This window comes from Oncorhynchus kisutch, linkage group LG17 (genome assembly GCF_002021735.2).
Source record: "Oncorhynchus kisutch isolate 150728-3 linkage group LG17, Okis_V2, whole genome shotgun sequence".
NCBI lineage: Eukaryota > Metazoa > Chordata > Actinopteri > Salmoniformes > Salmonidae > Oncorhynchus > Oncorhynchus kisutch.
In genome coordinates, this window is record NC_034190.2 from 11,482,187 (window position 1) to 11,501,024 (window position 18,838).

At 41.6% G+C, this 18,838-nt stretch overlaps 1 protein-coding gene across 1 annotated transcript in view; it reads left to right on the plus strand.

The window, feature by feature from the left end:
• LOC116354513 (CUB and sushi domain-containing protein 3-like) overlaps positions 1-18,838 on the plus strand; it is a 492,885-nt gene that overhangs the window by 457,753 nt on the left and 16,294 nt on the right. The window contains 1 exon segment of the mRNA XM_031795095.1: positions 9,879-9,952. Within this exon segment, the coding sequence (XP_031650955.1) occupies positions 9,879-9,952 (74 nt within the window).

Below are 18,838 nucleotides of genomic sequence, written 5' to 3' on the forward strand. Positions count from 1 at the left end.
CCCAGAGCATATAGATATTATACTGATATTACTGTCCCAGAGCATATAGATTCTATACTGTTATTACTGTCCCAGAGCATATAGATTCTATACTGATATTACTGTACCAGAGCATATAGATTCTATACTGTTATTACTGTCCCAGAGCATATAGATTCTATACTGTTATTACTGTCCCAGAGCATATAGATATTATACTGATATTACTGTCCCAGAGCATATAGATTCTATACTGTTATTACTGTCCCAGAGCATATAGAAATTATACTGATATTACTGTCCCAGAGCATATATATTCTATACTGATATTACTGTCCCAGAGCATATAGAAATTATACTGATATTACTGTCCCAGAGCATATATATTCTATACTGATATTACTGTCCCAGAGCATATAGATTCTATACTGTTATTACTGTCCCAGAGCATATAGATATTATACTGATATTACGGTCCCAGAGCATATAGATATTATACTGTTATTACTGTCCCAGAGCATATAGAAATTATACTGTTATTACTATCCCAGAGCATATAGATTCTATACTGTTATTACTGTCCCAGAGCATATAGATATTATACTGATATTACTGTCCCAGAGCATATAGATTCTATACTGTTATTACTGTCCCAGAGCATATAGAAATTATACTGATATTACTGTCCCAGAGCATATATATTCTATACTGATATTACTGTCCCAGGGCATATAGATTCTATACTGTTATTACTATCCCAGAGCATATAGAAATTATACTGATATTACTGTCCCAGAGCATATAGATTCTATACTGATATTACTGTCCCAGAGGATATAGATTCTATACTGTTATTACTATCCCAGAGCATATAGATTCTATACTGTTATTACTGTCCCAGAGCATATAGATTCTATACTGTTATTACTATCCCAGAGCATATAGATTCTATACTGATATTACTGTCCCAGAGCATATAGATTCTATACTGTTATTACTATCCCAGAGCATATAGATTCTATACTGATATTACTGTCCCAGAGCATATAGATTCTATACTGATATTACTGTCCCAGAGGATATAGATTATATACTGATATTACTGTCCCAGAGGATATAGATTGTATACTGTTATTACTGTCCCAGAGGATATAGATTCTATACTGATATTACTATCCCAGAGCATATCGATTCTATAGATTCTATACTGATATTACTGTCCCAGAGCATATAGATTCTATACTGATATTACTGTCCCAGAGCATATAGATTCTATACTGATATTACTGTCCCAGAGAATATAGATTATATACTGTTATTACTGTCCCAGAGGATATAGATTCTATACTGATATTACTGTCCCAGAGCATATAGATTCTATACTGTTATTACTATCCCAGAGCATATAGATTCTATACTGATATTACTGTCCCAGAGGATATAGATTATATACTGATATTACTGTCCCAGAGCATATAGATTCTATACTGATATTACTGTCCCAGAGCATATAGATTCTATACTGATATTACTGTCCCAGAGCATATAGATTCTATACTGTTATTACTATCCCAGAGCATATAGATTCTATACTGATATTACTGTCCCAGAGCATATAGATTCTATACTGATATTACTGTCCCAGAGGATATAGATTATATACTGATATTACTGTCCCAGAGGATATAGATTGTATACTGTTATTACTGTCCCAGAGGATATAGATTCTATACTGATATTACTATCCCAGAGCATATCGATTCTATAGATTCTATACTGATATTACTGTCCCAGAGCATATAGATTCTATACTGATATTACTGTCCCAGAGCATATAGATTCTATACTGATATTACTGTCCCAGAGAATATAGATTATATACTGTTATTACTGTCCCAGAGGATATAGATTCTATACTGATATTACTGTCCCAGAGCATATAGATTCTATACTGTTATTACTATCCCAGAGCATATAGATTCTATACTGATATTACTGTCCCAGAGGATATAGATTATATACTGATATTACTGTCCCAGAGCATATAGATTCTATACTGATATTACTGTCCCAGAGCATATAGATTCTATACTGATATTACTGTCCCAGAGCATATAGATTATATACTGTTATTACTGTCCCAGAGCATATAGATTCTATACTTCTGCTTTCACCTTAATTAGTGCTCATTGTCTGGTCTGGAAAACCAGGGTTATACTGTACATGAGTCTGTCTTCCTGAAGAGTCTGGGATTGCGTCCCAAATGGAACCCTATTCTGTATGGGTCCTGGTCAAAAGTAGTGCACTACTTCTGGCCAAAATCTATCCAGGTGAGATGAGCTCTTTTTTTGTATGGAGGTCTATGAGAGTCTTGAATTACGTGAGGTTTATTTGATCTAATTGAAGTTAGGCTGTTAGAAATGTAGTGATACTTGGAAGCATTCCGGCAAGGTGTATCTGCCCTCTCATTGGCTAGAATGGTCCCACCTGATCTCGCCTATCTTCAATCATGTATTTCCATTGTTAGAGCAGCCACTCAGCTATCTTCTCAATATAATAGATAATCTTTGACTATATAGAGAATGGGGTGTCATTAATATAATAGATCATCTTTGACTATAGAGAGAATAGGGTGCTATTAATATAATAGATAATCTTTGACTATAGAGAGAATAGGGTGCTATTAATATAATAGATCATTCATCAATTGAACATCTCCTAACGCAGAGAAATAACCAGTAGGGGTTTGATCGTCTCCTAACGCAGAGAAATAACCAGTAGGGGTTTGAACATCTCCTGAAGCAGAGAAATAACCAGTAGGGGTTTGAACATCTCCTAACACAGAGAAATAACCAGTAGGGGTTTGAACATCTCCTAACACAGAGAAATAACCAGTAGGGGTTTGAACATCTCCTAATGCAGAGAAATAACCAGTAGGGGTTTGAACATCTCCTAACGCAGAGAAATAACCAGTAGGGGTTTGAACATCTCCTAACGCAGAGAAATAACCAGTAGGAGTTTGAACATCTCCTAACGCAGAGAAATAACCAGTAGGAGTTTGATCATCTCCTAATGCAGAGAAATAACCAGTAGGGGTTTGATCATCTCCTAACGCAGAGAAATAACCAGTAGGGGTTTGAACATCTCCTAATGCAGAGAAATAACCGGTAGGGGTTTGATCATCTCCTAACGCAGAGAAATAACCAGTAGGGGTTTGAACATCTCCTAACACAGAGAAATAACCAGTAGGGGTTTGAACATCACCTAATGCAGAGAAATAACCAGTAGGGGTTTGAACATCTCCTGATGCAGAGAAATAACCAGTAGGAGTTTGAACATCTCCTGATGCAGAGAAATAACCGGTAGGGGTTTGAACATCTCCTGATGCAGAGAAATAACCAGTAGGGGTTTGAACATCTCCTGACGCAGAGAAATAACCTTCTCAAAATATCTCAGATCCCTTTATAGTGAGAAAGGCAGCAGCATCCGTGTGATGACTCAGAGAGTTGTGGTGGGTATTGATCCACGGGCCTTTTTAAAGAACCAACCACACAATCTGGATAGATTTAGGGCCAGTTTCCCAGACACTTTTTTAGTCTAAGGCTAAATATGTCAACTTATGTTCAATTGAAATTGTCAAATGGAATTTGTACCAAATGGCAGCTTATTCTGTATTTCCACTGAGTATACAAAACATTAAGAACACCTGCTCTTTCCATGACATAGACTGACCAGGTGAATCCAGGTGAAAGCTATGATCCCTTATATTGATGTCACTTGTTAAATCGACTTCAATCAGTGTAGATGGAAAGGAGGAGACAGGTTGAGGAAGGATTTTTAAGCCTTGAGACAATTGAGACATGGATTGTGTATGTGTGCCATTCAGGGGGTGAATAAGAAAGACAAAATATTTAAGTGCCTTTTAACGTCTATGGTAGTAGGTGCCAGGCACACTGTTTGTGTCAAGAACTGCAATGATGCTAGGAATTTCATGCTCAACAGTTTCCCATGTGTATCAAGAATGGTCCACCACCCAAAGGAGATCCAGCCAACTTGATACAACTGTGGGAAGCATTGGAGTCTATGGAATGCTTTAGACACCTTTTAGAGTCCATTACCTGATGAATTGAGGGGGGGGGGGTGCAACTCAATATTTGGAAGGGGTTCTTACTGCTTTGTACACTCAGTGTAGTACATTTCATTTGACTAGAGCTCTATGGACCTTGGTCAAAAATAGTGCACCATATAGGGAATAGGGTGTCATTTGGGACTCTGACGTAATCTGTGTCCGGAAAACCAGCCCCTAGGCTTCATAGTCACACATACATACTATATGTGTTTAATACCCTCCCTTTCCTGTCATCCAAACTAGAGGTCGACCGAGTATGATTTTTCAACTCCGATACCAATTATTGGAGGACCAAAACAGCCAATGCCGATTAATCGGCCAATTTTTTTATATTTTTTTATTTGTAATAATGACAATTACAACAATACAGAATGAACACTTATTTTAACTTAATATATATATACATATATACATCAATAAAATCTATTTAACCTCAAATAAATAATGAAACATGTTCAATTTGGTTTAAATAATGCAAAAACTAAGTGTTGGAGAAGAAAGTAAAAGTGCAATATGTGCTATGTAAGAAAGCTAACGTTTCAGTTCCTTGCTCAGAACATGAGAACATATGAAAGCTGGTGGCTCCTTTTAACATGAGTCTTCAATATTCCCAGGTAAGAAGTTTTAGGTTGTAGTTATTATAGGAATTATAGGACTATTCCCCTCTATACCATTTGTATTTCATTAACCTTTGTTCTTATAGACACTTCAGTATTGCCAGTGTAACAGTATAGCTTCCGTCCCTCTCCTCGCTCCTCCCTGGGCTCGAACCAGGAACACAATGACAACAGCCAACCTCGAAGCAGCGTTACCCATGCAGAGCAAGGGAAACAACCACTCCAAGGCTCAGAGCGAGTGACGGTTGAAACGCTATTAACACGCGCTAACTAGCTAGCCATTTCACTTCGCTCACACCAGCCTCATCTCGGGAGTTGATAGGCTTGAAGTCATAAACAGCGCAATGCTTGACGCACAACAAAGAGCTGCTGGCAAAACGCACGAAAGTGCTGTTTGATTGAATGTTTACGGGCCTGCTTCTGCCTACCACCGCTCAGTTAGATACTTAGATACTTATATGCTTGTATGCTCTGTCAGATTATATGCAACGTAGAACACGCTAGATAATATCTAGTAATATCATCAACCATATGTAGTTAACTAGTGATTATGATTGATTGATTGATTTTTATAAGATAAGTTTAATGCTAGCTAGCAACTTACCTTGGCTTACTGCATTCGTGTAACAGGCAGTCTCCTTGTGGAGTGCAACAAGAGAGAGGCAGGTCGTTATTGCGTTGGACTAGTTGACTGTAAGGTTGCAAGTGTGGATCCCCTGAGCTGACAAGGTGAAAATCTGTCATTCTGCCCCTGAACAAGGCAGTTAACCCACCGTTCCTAGGCCGTCATTGAAAATAAGAATGTGATCTTAACTGACTTGCCTAGTTAAATAAAGGTGTAATATATATATATATATATATATATATATATATATATATATATAATAAAACCGGGGTCCAAAAATATCGATTTCCGATTGTTATGAAAACTTGAAATCGGCCCTAATTAATCGGCCATTCCGATTAATCGGTCGACCTCTAATCCAAACCTTACCAGCTGTCTACATATCTGTGAACATATATCTATTGTCTGTCAGCCTCCTGAATACTGACCTTATCTGGTTAAGCTCCAGGTCCCTGAAGGAGACATTCAGTAGAACTCCTCACATCAATATGACTAAACGGTCTTAATTTCACTAATTGAATATTCAAATCATTGGCACACTTGTCACTGGATTATTAGACCATTAGCAACAAGTCAATTGTTATCTATTTAAATACAATGGATAGTTCAATCAAATGATAAAATTACATATTGCTTTCCTTTCCCTGTAAGCAGTCTATGGACAAGGTATGACAGAAATCCATGCTTTGGTTTGGTTTCCACACACTAACATTTTAGCATTTGTGGCACAAATGGAAATGTGCCAGAGAAACTAAACCAAGTCATGGATTGCTGTCATTCCTTGTCCATAGGCTGTTTACAGGGTAAGGCAACCGATATGTCATTTTGTAATTTGTAAACTACAGTGCCTTCAGAAACTAATCATACCCCTTGATTTATTCCACATTTTGTTGTGTTGCATCCTGAATTCAAAATGGATTAAACATAATACCCATCTACACACAATACTCCATAGTGACAAAGTGAAATTTTAGAAATTTTATTGAAAATGAAATACAGATATATCTCATGTATTCACACCCCTGAGTCAATACTTTGAAGCAGCTTTGGCTGCCATTGCAGCTGTGAGGCTTCCTTCTTTTCACTGTAAATTAGGTTAGTATTGTGGAATAATTACAATGTTGTTGATCCATCCTCAGATTTCTCCTATCTCAGCCTTAAGCTCTGTTTTAAAGTCACCATTGGCCTCATGGTGAAATCCCTGAGATGTTTCCTTCCTCGATGGCAACTGAGTTAGGAAGGACCACTATCTTTGTAGTGACTGGGTGTTACATCCAAAGTGTAATTAATAACTTCACCATGATATTCAGCATCTCCTTTTTTCCCCCATCTACCAATAGGGGCCCTTCTTTGAGACGCATAGGAAAGCCTCCCTGGTCTTTGTGGTTGAATCGCTGTTTGAAATTCACTGCTCGACTGAGGGACCTTACAGATAATTGTATATGTGGGGTAAAGAGATGAGGTAGTCATTCAAAAATCATGATTAACACTATTATTGCACACAGAGTGAGTCCATGCCACTTATTATGTGACTTTTTAAGCACATTTTTACTCCTGAACTTATTTAGGCCGTAACAAAAGGGTTGAATACTTATTAACACAAGACATTTCAGCTTTTCATGCTTTATTAATTTGTAAAAATGTAGAAAAGCATAATTCCACTTTGACATTATGCGGGTATTGTGTGTAGCCCAGGGACAAAACATCAATCAAATGTATTTATAAAGCCCTTTTTACATCAGCCGATGTTACAAAGTGATATACAGAAACCCAGCCTAAAACCCCAAAAGGTAAGCTATGCAGATGTAGAAGCACGGTGGCTTGGAAAAACTCCCTAGAAAGGCAGGAACCTAGGAAGAAACCTAGAGAAGAACCAGGCTCTTAGGGGGTGGCCAGTCCTCTTCTGGCTGTACCGGTTGGAGACTATAACAGTACATGGCCAAGATGTTCAAACGTTTATAGATGACCAGCAGGGTCAACTAATAATAATCACAGTCGTTGTAGAGGGTGCAACAGGTCAGCACCTCAGGAGTAAATGTCAGCTGGCTTTTTATAGCTGATCATTCAGAGTTAGAGACAGCAGGTGCGGTAGAGAGAGAGAGTCGAAAACAGCAGTTCCGGGACAAGGTAGCATGTCTGGACTGGGGACAGCAAGGAGTCATCAGGCCAGGTAGTCCTGTGGCATGCTCCTAGGGCTCAGGTCCTCCGAGAGAGAGAGAATTAGAGAGAGCATACTTAAATTGACACAGGACACCGGATAAGACAGGATAAATACTCCAGATATAACAGACTGACCCCAGCCCCCCGACACATAAACTATTGCAGCATAAATACTGGAGGCTGAGACAGGAGGGGTCGGGAGACACTGTGGCCCCGTTCAACAATACCCCCAGACTGGGCCAGCCAGGCAGGATATAACCCCACCCACCTTGCCTAAACACAGCCCCCACACCAGTAGAGGGATATCTTCAACCATCATCTTACTACCCTGAGGGTTAAGGCCGAGTATAGCCCACGAAAGATCTCCCCCACGGCACGAACATCTACATTTAATCCATTTTAAATTCAAGCTGTAACACAACAAAATGTGGTATGAGTGAAATAATAGAGGTGTGATTAATTGACGTGTCACAACACAGGAACATGTGAACACTGATAGACCTATAGGGGTGTCATGCTGAAATGCGGTAAATGTTGGGGCTGGCCTCCCGAGTGGTGCAGTGGTCTAAGGCCACTAGAGATTCTGGGTTCAAGTCCAAGTCCAGGCTCTGTTGCATGCCGGACGTGACCGGGAGACCCATGGGGCTGCGCACAATTGGCCCAGAGTTTGGCAGGCAGAGATATCCTTGATCCATCGCGCACTAGCAGCTCCTGTGGCGGGCCGGGCGCAGTGCACGCTGACACGGTCGCCAGGTGCACGGTGTTTCCTCCTGCACATTGGTGTGGATGGCTTCCGGGTTAAGTGGGCATCGTGTCAAGAAGCAGTGCGGCTTGGATGGGTTGTGTTTCGGAGGACGCACGGCTCTCGACCTTCGCCTCTCGATATGTGATTTGCAGCGATGAGACAATGCTGTAACTACCAATTGGATACCATGAAAACGGGGTAAAAAAAAATAAGAAAGAAATTGAAGAACAATAAATAAAACATTTTTGGGCTAGTTTTAAGACTAGCTAATTAACTGATTTCAACATGGTCGGTGACATGGCATTGTCAAATTAGTTGTCATAAGCTGTTCATAAGCTGTCATGACTATTTATGTCATCTGTTATGGCCCTGTTATGAACATGTTATGTAGCCCTTATGACAGAGGGTTCAAAATAATGGTTAACTGTTGCCCTATTGAAACTGCATTCTTATGACATTCCAACAGTTACCTGCAGATCATCATGCCTATAAGACATTGGCAAAGGAGTCTCATATAATGTTACTACATCATACAATGAAACACATATTGTTTGAATAGACATATCCACACAGACATGATAGGATAAATACTGTGTTCAGAAATATGTAGGCTAGTGTTTATGAAAAGGTCATATATTCCAAGACGGACCTCTCAGGATGATGAGAATTGCTTGGGATCAGATTTGCCTATTCTGAGTGTGTGTGGAGTGAATGGGGAGGGGCGGGGCGTTATTAATATGTGTGTGACTGAGTCGGAGTGTGTGGGTCTGTAGAGGGGGGGGGGGGGGTGTATATGTCATTGAACCAAAATGAGGTATGTGCAGACAGGCCTCGTTTGACACAGACACAAACTACGGTTTTCCCTCAATCATGTTTAGTTCACACAAATATTTCCCCAGACTGCATTTCTGTTTGATTATGTTGTCATCCAGTAGAGGAGGAAGCTGCGACGGTGTAAATTATGGCACGTTGCTGTGTGGGTTAACTAGGCTGGCTGTGGTGGTAGTGTGTGCTGCTGTCATTTTCTGAGGCTGCATTGAATCCAGGTCTATGCGTCAAGCCGAGGATGTCCTCTACATCCTAATGATGCTGCTTCCCTCCACACAGCCACACAGCTGGGCCTGACGCTGCTTCAACGCTGCCGTAACACTGCCCCCTGCTGGGTCTTCTGCCTAGCCTATTAAAGACTATCTTGCTAACTGGTTGTTATGTGACTACAGTGCCACTGCTGCACTTACGTAAACACACTCGGGAAGAATTGAATTTCTGAGCCACCTTCATAAGCACTCACGTATGCACACAAACACACACATAACTCGGTTGTAGGCTGGGTATCACTGCAGTAAGCTATGTTGAATCATTATGGGAACTATAGCTGTTCATGTGGCTGTGACTGTGTCCCAAATGCCTCCCTTTTTAGTCCACTACTTTGGACCAGAGTCCTATGGACACGGGTCGAACAGTGCACTATAAAGGGGATAGGATTCCATTTGTGAGCCAGACTGTAAGTCTCCAGTGCCTGCATAGGCTGGACCCCCAGCCAGTGATACTGTCTATAGGTATATAGTCTATAGGTCTCTAAGATAATGTTATACAAATGTTCCTTTCTCTTGTTCTACTTAGAACCGACCCGTACTACCTGTGAGAACCCAGGGACACCTCGCTATGGTTCTCTGAACAGAACCTATGGCTTCAAGGTAAGGAGATAAAGTCCCACACTCAAAATCATTGGCTGCATCCAAAATAGCATCCTATTCCATATGTAGTGCACTACTTTTGACCAGGGGCCTCACCCTATTCCATATGTAGTGCACTACTTTTGACCAGGGCCCTCACCCTATTCCATATGTAATGCACTACTTTTGACCAGGGGCCTCACCCTATTCCATATGTAGTGCACTACTTTTGACCAGGGCCCTCACCCTATTCCATATGTAGTGCACTACTTTTGACCAGGGCCCTCACCCTATTCCATATGTAGTGCACTACTTTTGACCAGGGGCCTCACCCTATTCCATATGTAGTGCACTACTTTTGACCAGGGCCCTCACCCTATTCCATATGTAGTGCACTACTTTTGACCAGGGCCCTCACCCTATTCCATATGTAGTGCACTACTTTTGACCAGGGCCCTCACCCTATTCCATATGTAGTGCACTACTTTTGACCAGGACCCTCACCCTATTCCTGGTTCCATTTGGGACTCGACCATATGACACTCAGATTGCATGTTGAAGATACTCTGTTAATGTACTGTCTGTGAATGTGTTGTGTAGGAAGTCCTGAGTGTTAGCGATACTTCAAGGCTCTTATTCACACACTAAGCTCATGTGGTAAAAAAATCTCTATATATATATATATATACTTTTTTTGTCTCATACCTTCTGGACAAGGCCTTGTTACACTATGAAAATACATAATATCCCAAGAATTATAAATCGTGACTGAATGGCAAGACATTGGTTTAGAGACAATGCTCTAGCCTGACAAAGTTACTTTACGTACCTTTCTCATTGGGACATTTTCCTTGGCTAATAATATGCAAATGAGGCAATGAATATGTTCATTACTTGTATGCAAATTCCCTCTGGCATTTGACTTCTTTAAATTTCAGATCTCTGTATGTAATGTCTGAGCTGAGACAATCATTACTGTGAGGCTGATGGTGTCAATGACGATGATATCATGTCAATCATGGTCCCAAAAAATTAAATTTTAGCCATTTAGCAGACACTCTTATCCAGAGTGATTTAAAGTTAGTTAGTTAATTCATCTTTAGATAGCTAGGGGGGACAACCACATATCATCACTAAGCTAAAGACCATGGGATTAAACACCTCCCTCTGCAACTGGATCCTGGACTTCCGAACAGGCCGCCCCGAGGTGGTGAGGATAGGCAACAACACATCCGCCACAATGACCCTCAACACGGGGGCCCCTCAACACGGGGGCCCCTCAGGGGGTGTGATGAGTCCCTTCCTGTACTCCCTGTTCATTCATTAAGTTTGCAGATGACAAGACGGTGGTAGGCCTTATCACTGATGACTATGAGATGGCCTACAGGAAGGAGGCCAGAGACCTGGCGGTGTGGTGCCAGGACAACAACCTCTCCCTCAACCTCTCCCTCAAGACAAAGGATCTTTGACTACAGGAAACGGAGGGCCGAGCACATCCTCGTCCACAGGGCAGGTCAAGCACTTCAAGTTCCTCGGTATCCACATCACTAAGGAATTATCATAGTCCACACACACCAACACAGTCGTGAAGAGGGTATGACCATGCCTCTTCCCCCTCAGGAGGCTGAAAGGATTTGGCATGGGCAGTCAGATCCTCAAAACGTTTTACAGCTAAGCTCCCTGCCATCCAGGACCTCTATACCAGGCGATGCCAGAGGGAGGCCCTAAAAATTGTCAAAGACTCTAGCCACACAAGTCATAGACTGTTCTCTCTGCTACCGCACAGCAAGTGATGCTGATGCACAAAGTCTTTGAACAGGTAGGGTTTCAGATGTTTTTGGAAGATTGGCATGGTCTCTTCTCTCGTAGCTTCAGTAGTGTGCGGAGGAGCAGGGTGATATGGGAAAACTTGGGAAAGTTGAACACCAGGCAAGCTGCAGCATTCTGGATAAGTTGCAGGGGTTTGATGGCACACGTGGAGAGCCCAGCCAACAGCGAGTTGCAGTACTCCAGACAGAAGATGATAATTGCCTGGATTAGGACCTACACCGCTTCCTGTGTGAAGTATGGTCATACTCTACTGATGTTTTAGAGCATGGACCTGCAGTCTCTGCTTTGATGTTTGCAGAGAATGACAGGGGTTTTGTCCAGGTTCACGCCAAGGTACTTTGCACTCTGGGATGGAGAGTCTTGGAGCGGGAAAGTCTTCCCCGGTAGGAAGAGCAGCTACATCTTGTCAAGGTTGAGCTTGAAGTGGTGGGCCGACATCTAAGCAGAGATGCGTGTTGCCATTTGGGTGTCACAAGGGGAAGGAGAAAAGCAGTTGTGTCATCCACATGGCAATGTTAGGAGGCACCATGTGAGGATATAATGTAGCCGAGTGTATAGAGAGAAGAAAAGAGGGCCTAGAACTAAGCCCTGGGGTACACCAGTGGTGAGAGTATGTGGTACAGACACAGATCCTCTCCACGTCACCTGGTAGGAGCAGCATACCATTTAGGATGCTATCCAAGAGTGTTCAGAGCCTGAGACTTCCAGTCCTGAGGGGGTAGACAGGAGGATCTGATGGTTCACGTGGCGAAGGCAACAGATAGATCTATGAGGATGAGAACATTTTTGCTCAGCTGCCCGTAGCCCTGTTCTGTAAACTGAACTCAATGAGTCCCTCAGCCACGGAGCAGGAGAGGAGGGCCGAGCCGTCCAGGAGGAAAGGAGACAGTGATAGTCAAAGGATGCGGAAAGGGAGGAGAGTAGGGTCGAAGTGGCAGAATCAGGAGGGAGAAGAATTTAGCAGAAGGGAGAGATGATAGGATAGAAGAGGAGTAGTGGGAGAGAGAGTGACGATTGCGTCAGACATAAAAGGAAACAAAGTAGTGATCAGAGACCTGGAGGGGGGTTGCAGTGAGTTTAGTAAGTGAGCAACCTCTCGTAAAGGTGAGGCCAAGCATATGGCCTGCCTTGTGAATGGGAAAGGACTGGGAAAGGGTGAGGCCAAGCGTATGGCCTGCCTTGTGAGTGGGAAAGGACTGGGAAAAGGTGAGGCCAAGCGTATGGCCTGCCTTGTGAGTGGGAAAGGACTGGGAAAAGGTGAGGTTAAGAGTATGGCCTGCCTTGTGAGTGGGAAAGGACTGGGAAAAGGTGAGGCCAAGCGTATGGCCTGCCTTGTGAGTGGGAAAGAACTGGGAAAAGGTGAGACCAAAAGAAGCAAGGAGGGGAAGGAAAGATTTGGAAATAAATGAATTGAAGGCAGATGTCAGGAGGTTGAAGTCGCCAAGTACGAAGAGCGGTGAGCCATCGCCAGGAAATGAGCTTATCAAGGTATCAAGCTCATTGAAGAACTCTCCAAGGGCACCTGGTGGGTGATATGACGATAATGTTCAACTTGAGTGGACAAGTGACAGTGACATCATGGAATTAAAATGAGGAGATGGACAGGTGAGATAGCACAACAGTAAACAAAGAGAGTAGCATATTTCAACCCTACAGGCGCTACACAAAACGCAGAAATAAAATATAAATCATGCTTTACCTTTGACAAGCTTCTTTTGTTGGCACTCCAATATGTCCCATAAACATCACAATTGGTCCTTTTGTTCGATTAATTCCATCCATATATATCCAAAATGTCCATTTATTTGGCGCGTTTGATCCAGAAAAAAACAGCTTCGAATGTGCTTAACGTCACTACAAAATATCTCAAAAGTTACCTGTAAACTTTGCCAAAACATTTCAAACTACTTTTGTAATACAACTTTAGGTATTTTTAAACGTCAATAATCGATCAAATTGAAGACAGGTCTATCTGTGTTCAATACAGGAAGACAACAAACCAACGCTACTTTTCAAGTCTTGAGCAACTCTCAACAGTGTTACCCAGTTCCTAGATAACCCCAACCAAATTCCAAAGACTGGTGACATCCAGTGGAAGCGGTAGGAACTGCAAACAAGTGCCTAAGAAATATAATTTCCCAATGAGAACTCACTGAACAGACAGAGACCTAAAAAAAAAATATGAATGGTTAGTCCTCAGGGTTTTGCCTGCTACATAAGTTCTGTTATACTCACAGACAAGATTCAAACAGTTTTAGAAACTTCAGAGTGTTTTCTATTCAAATATACTAGTGATATGCATATCTTATATTCTTGGCATGAGTAGCAGGAAGTTGAAATTGGGCACGCTATTTATCCAAAAGTGAAAATGCTGCCCCCTATACCGTATGTTATTCAACAATGCAGTTTTAAGAAAAAATGTGTTAATTAAGTTAGAAAAATAACAGAAATATAAGTTACAAATAACGCGAAAAAACACACACAATAGCACAATTGGTTAGGGGACCGTAAAATGGCAGCCATCTCCTCCGGCGCCATTATCTATCTTTGCGTAAACCATGTGTGGGATCATTTCCAGGCAAAGTGTGAGATTTATCAATATGAACGTTTGCTTGAGAGTGTGTGTAAATTTATGCACAGCCATGACCATGCTTTTGCACAAGTGGTGGAATAAGGGAACTGCTTGACAAGCATAGCATTGGGAAAATATATGTTGAACTGAACTACTGGCGCTCGACGTTGCCAGTTTACTCATTATTCCGCACACCTGCCACCATCGTTACGCGCACCTGCGCCTCATGAGACTCACCTGGACTCCATCACCTTCCTGATTACCTCCCCTATATCTGTCAGTCCCTTTGGTTCTTTCCACAGGCGTTATTGATTCTGTTTCTGTGTTTCATGTCTGTGCGCTACTTGTGTTTCTTGTTTTGTTCCATGTTCAGTTATTTGTTACATTTATTCCTTGTACTTGCTTCCCGAGTCTTTGCGTATATGTTACAGGCTGGGCCAGTCAAAGACATTCAGAGACCTGTCCCGAAGATACTCCTGCGTTGTCTTGGCTGTGTGCTTAGGGTCGTTGTCCTGTTGGAAGGTGAATGTTCGGCCCAGTCTGAGGTCCTGAGTGCTCTGGAGCAGGTTTTCATTAAGGATCTCTCTGTACTTTACTCCATTCATCTTTCCCTCGATCCTGACTAGTCTTCCAGTCCCTCCCGCTGAAAAACATCCCCACAGCATGATGCTGCCACAACCATGGTTCATCTTAAGGATGGTATTGGCCAGGTGATGAGCGGTGCCTGGTTTCCTCCAGACGTGACGCTTGGCATACAGGCCAAATAATAATTTTTCTCATGGTCTGAGAGTCCTTTCAGTGCCATTTGGAAATGGCCAACATCCAGTGAGGTTGCCGAGCGCCAAATTCAATTACAGAAATGCTCATTATAAAAATTCAGAAAACAAAACATATTTTCCATAGGTTTAAAGATGAACTTCTTGTTAAACCAACCACAGTGTCATATTTATAAAATGCTTTGCGCTGAAAGCATACCTAGCCCAGAACATACCTAGCCCAGAACATAGCCAGGTTGACAAATTATTACAAACAGTAACCAGCCAAGCAGAAGCGTTACAAAACTCTGAAATAGAGATTAAATTAATCCCTTACCTTTGATGATCTTCATATGGTGGCAATCAGAATATATTAATTTACTCAATAAATGTTCCTTTTGTTCGATGAAGTCTCTTTATATCAAAAAACCTCCGTTTTGCGTGTTTTCTCCAGTAATCCACAGGCTCAAACTCAGTCAAAACAATCAGACAAAAACTCCAAATTGTATCCGTAAAGTTCATAGAAACATGTCAAACAATGTTTATATTCAAGCCTCAGGTTGTTTTTTTTGCCTAAATGATCTATAATATTTCAACCGGACAATAACGTCATCAATATAAAAGGTAAACAAGAAATGCACATGCGCCTGAAAATACTCTGCGTCACGTTAGGGTCCACTCGTTCAGACTGGTCTTACTCCCTCATTTATAAGAATACAAGCCTGAAACTATTTCTAAAGACTGTTGACATCTAGTGGAAGGCATAGGAAATGCAAATGGAGTCCTAAGTCAATGGATACTGTAATGGCATTGAATAGAAAACTACAAAACCACACATAAAAATACTTCCTGAATGGATTTTTCTCAGGTTTTTGCCTGGTAAATCAGTTCTGTTATACTCACAGACACTATTTTAACAGTTTTGGAAACTTTAGAGTGTTTTCTATCCAAATCTACCCGAGTAGCAGGCCGTTTAATTTGGGCATGCTTTTCATCCAAAATTCCGAACGCTGCCCCCTACCCGAGAGAGGTTAACTGACTTGCCTAGTTAAATAAAGGTTCAATTTAAAATAAAAAATTAAAACATGTAAAGGCCTGATTGGTGGAGTGCTGCAGAGATGGTTGTCCTTTTGGAAGGTTATCCCATTTCCAAAGAGGAACTCTGGACCTCTGTCAGAGTGACTATTGAGGTTTTTGGTCACCTCCCCTCCCCCGATTGCTCAGTTTGGCTGGGCGGCCAGCTCTAGGAAGAGTCTTGGTGGATCCAAACTTGTTTCATTTTAGAATGATGGAGGCCACTGTGTTTTGAGGAATCTTCAATGCTGCAGAAATGTTTTAGTACCCTTCCCCAGATCTGTGCCTCGACTCAATCCTGTCTCGGAGCTCTGTGGAAAAAGTGAAGGCGTCAGAATATTTTTTTTTTAACCTTTATTTAACTAGTCAAGAACAAATTCTTATTTACTATGACGGCCTACTTGGGAACAGTTGGTTAACTGCCTAGTTCAGAATGACAGATTTTTACCTTGTCAGCTCAGGGATTCAATCCAGCAACCTTTTGGTTACTGGCCCAACACTCTAACCACTAGGCTACCTGCCACCAGTATGAGTGCACTATATCTTGACATGCTATCAATATCATATAATTTGACCACATCAGTGCATTTGTTACAATAATAATCCATATCAAGTACAGTAATTTGTTAAATAAAAGGCATATCTGAAAGTGAAACCATTGTTGACATACTATAAAAGACTGAGGTAATGGAAATCGAAAAAGGGATGTCAGATCTTGCTCTGTTGGAAGATTTGGCCCATGCTGCATTTCGCAGAGAGAACAGATTGGCTCATCAGATATCGTTTCCCAAAACCAATTTCATAGGATTTTTGCAAAGATTTGAGACCTACTTTAAAAAGGAAACACATGCCATTCCGGTGCACAACCATGTGCTATCCATCTTGGGGTTTTTGGCAACGGGCACTTCTCAACAGGAGCTTGCCGATCGGCATCTCACAGCCCTCCATGAGCCAAAACAAACAGTAACATACAGTTTCAATACAAGATTGCACAACAGATTGAAGTCAAGAGGTGTTTCTTTGACATGATGCCATCAATGAATTCCCAAATACGAATAGAGAAAAAGGCGGCACCCACATCGACATAAAAGAACCAGCCCAAAAGGATTTCAACTATGTGAACAGACATGTCTTCCCCTCTTAATGTACAGGTGACAGATTAAGTGATGGTCAAAAGATGCTACTGAATGTGGTGGCAAGGTGGCCAGGTGGAACTCACAACTCGTTCATTCTGCAGAGCAATAGTTGGCCTATATGCTTACAGGAGGGAGCTGTTGAGGATGGATGGCTTATTGGTCTGTGTTGTCTAATCATTTGAAGTAACTTGAATTGTCCTAATAGTCCTCTCTTTGTAGCTATGTTTCTCTTTTTACTGGTCACAACTGAGCGAACCAAATAAAACATTTTGGTTGTACTCAACCTCTGACACGAGCAGCTCTATTTCAGTCTCAGAAACATGTTTTTTTAATTAGTTGTGCCATTGTATGTCATGGTACGGCATTGTATATTCCCCATGGGTTGAAGGGATGAATTGACCATATAAGGTTAATTAGGGGCGTTTCGAAATGCAAATCGCCAAGGTTCTGCATGAGCACTGAGGCTGAGAACAATTGGTATTCATCAATGGTTATCTCCTAACGGTGTGTGTAACTCTCATAGGAGTCTTTGATATAACACACTTTTTCTATGCATACAGACATTATAAATTCTGTTCGTATGTAGTATTTTAGAATAGTTTCTACGCAATATTGATAAATGAAGCCCCAGGAATTCCAAATGTTGTGCGTGCAGGGTACACTAAATTAAAAGAGTTGCAGCCAAGGGTTGGGGAGTGTCTGTAAAGCCTAAAGGGAGAGGAGCGAACAGGTATAGAAAAACCACACATGGCTGCCAATGCTGCAAAAGAGAAAAATGAGATCATCAGAAAATAACTAGGTAAGATACTCACGTGAGACAGTGGTGTGAAGCTCTCCTTCCTTTCTCGAACGACTCCTCAGAACAACTCCTGAGGAACGACTCCTCAGAACGACTCCTCAGAACGACTCCTCAGAACGACTCCTCAGAACGACTCCTCAGAACAACTCCTCAGAACGAACGACTCCTCAGAACAACTCCTCAGAACGACTCCTCAGAACAACTCCTCAGAACGAACGACTCCTCAGAACCATCTTTGTTTTGGCGATGGCCTTAGTTTTGCGACGAGACCGCCGTTGACAGCTGAGAAAACAAGGGAGACTGAAGTACTAACACCAATTGACCATTGCCTTGCAGAGGTGAAGAGCACACCTTCTTGTACTAATTGCTGATTGCCTCGGAGAGGAGAAACCACCCTCCCCTCCAATACAGCCACTGATTACCAAGATAAAAACAGTTGCAAATTGCCCTGCCCCTTAATCCTGGTTGATGTGTCAACAATCATCTGCAAGTTAATAGCAGTCAGCAGTTCACACACCAAGAAGGCTACTGGGAAGACAGGCAGCACTTAAAGTAGATGGCCCTAGCTAGCAAAAAGACAGATAAAGACTAGCTATAGAATGATGATGATGATGATGAGCATGGTGATGGTGGATATTTCTGATGAAGAAGACGTTTTCATTTAAGAACAACAAAAAAAGCTCTGAAACACTTTACCATGGTGTATGTTACTGTTCACAAATATCACGAGCAAGCTAGAAA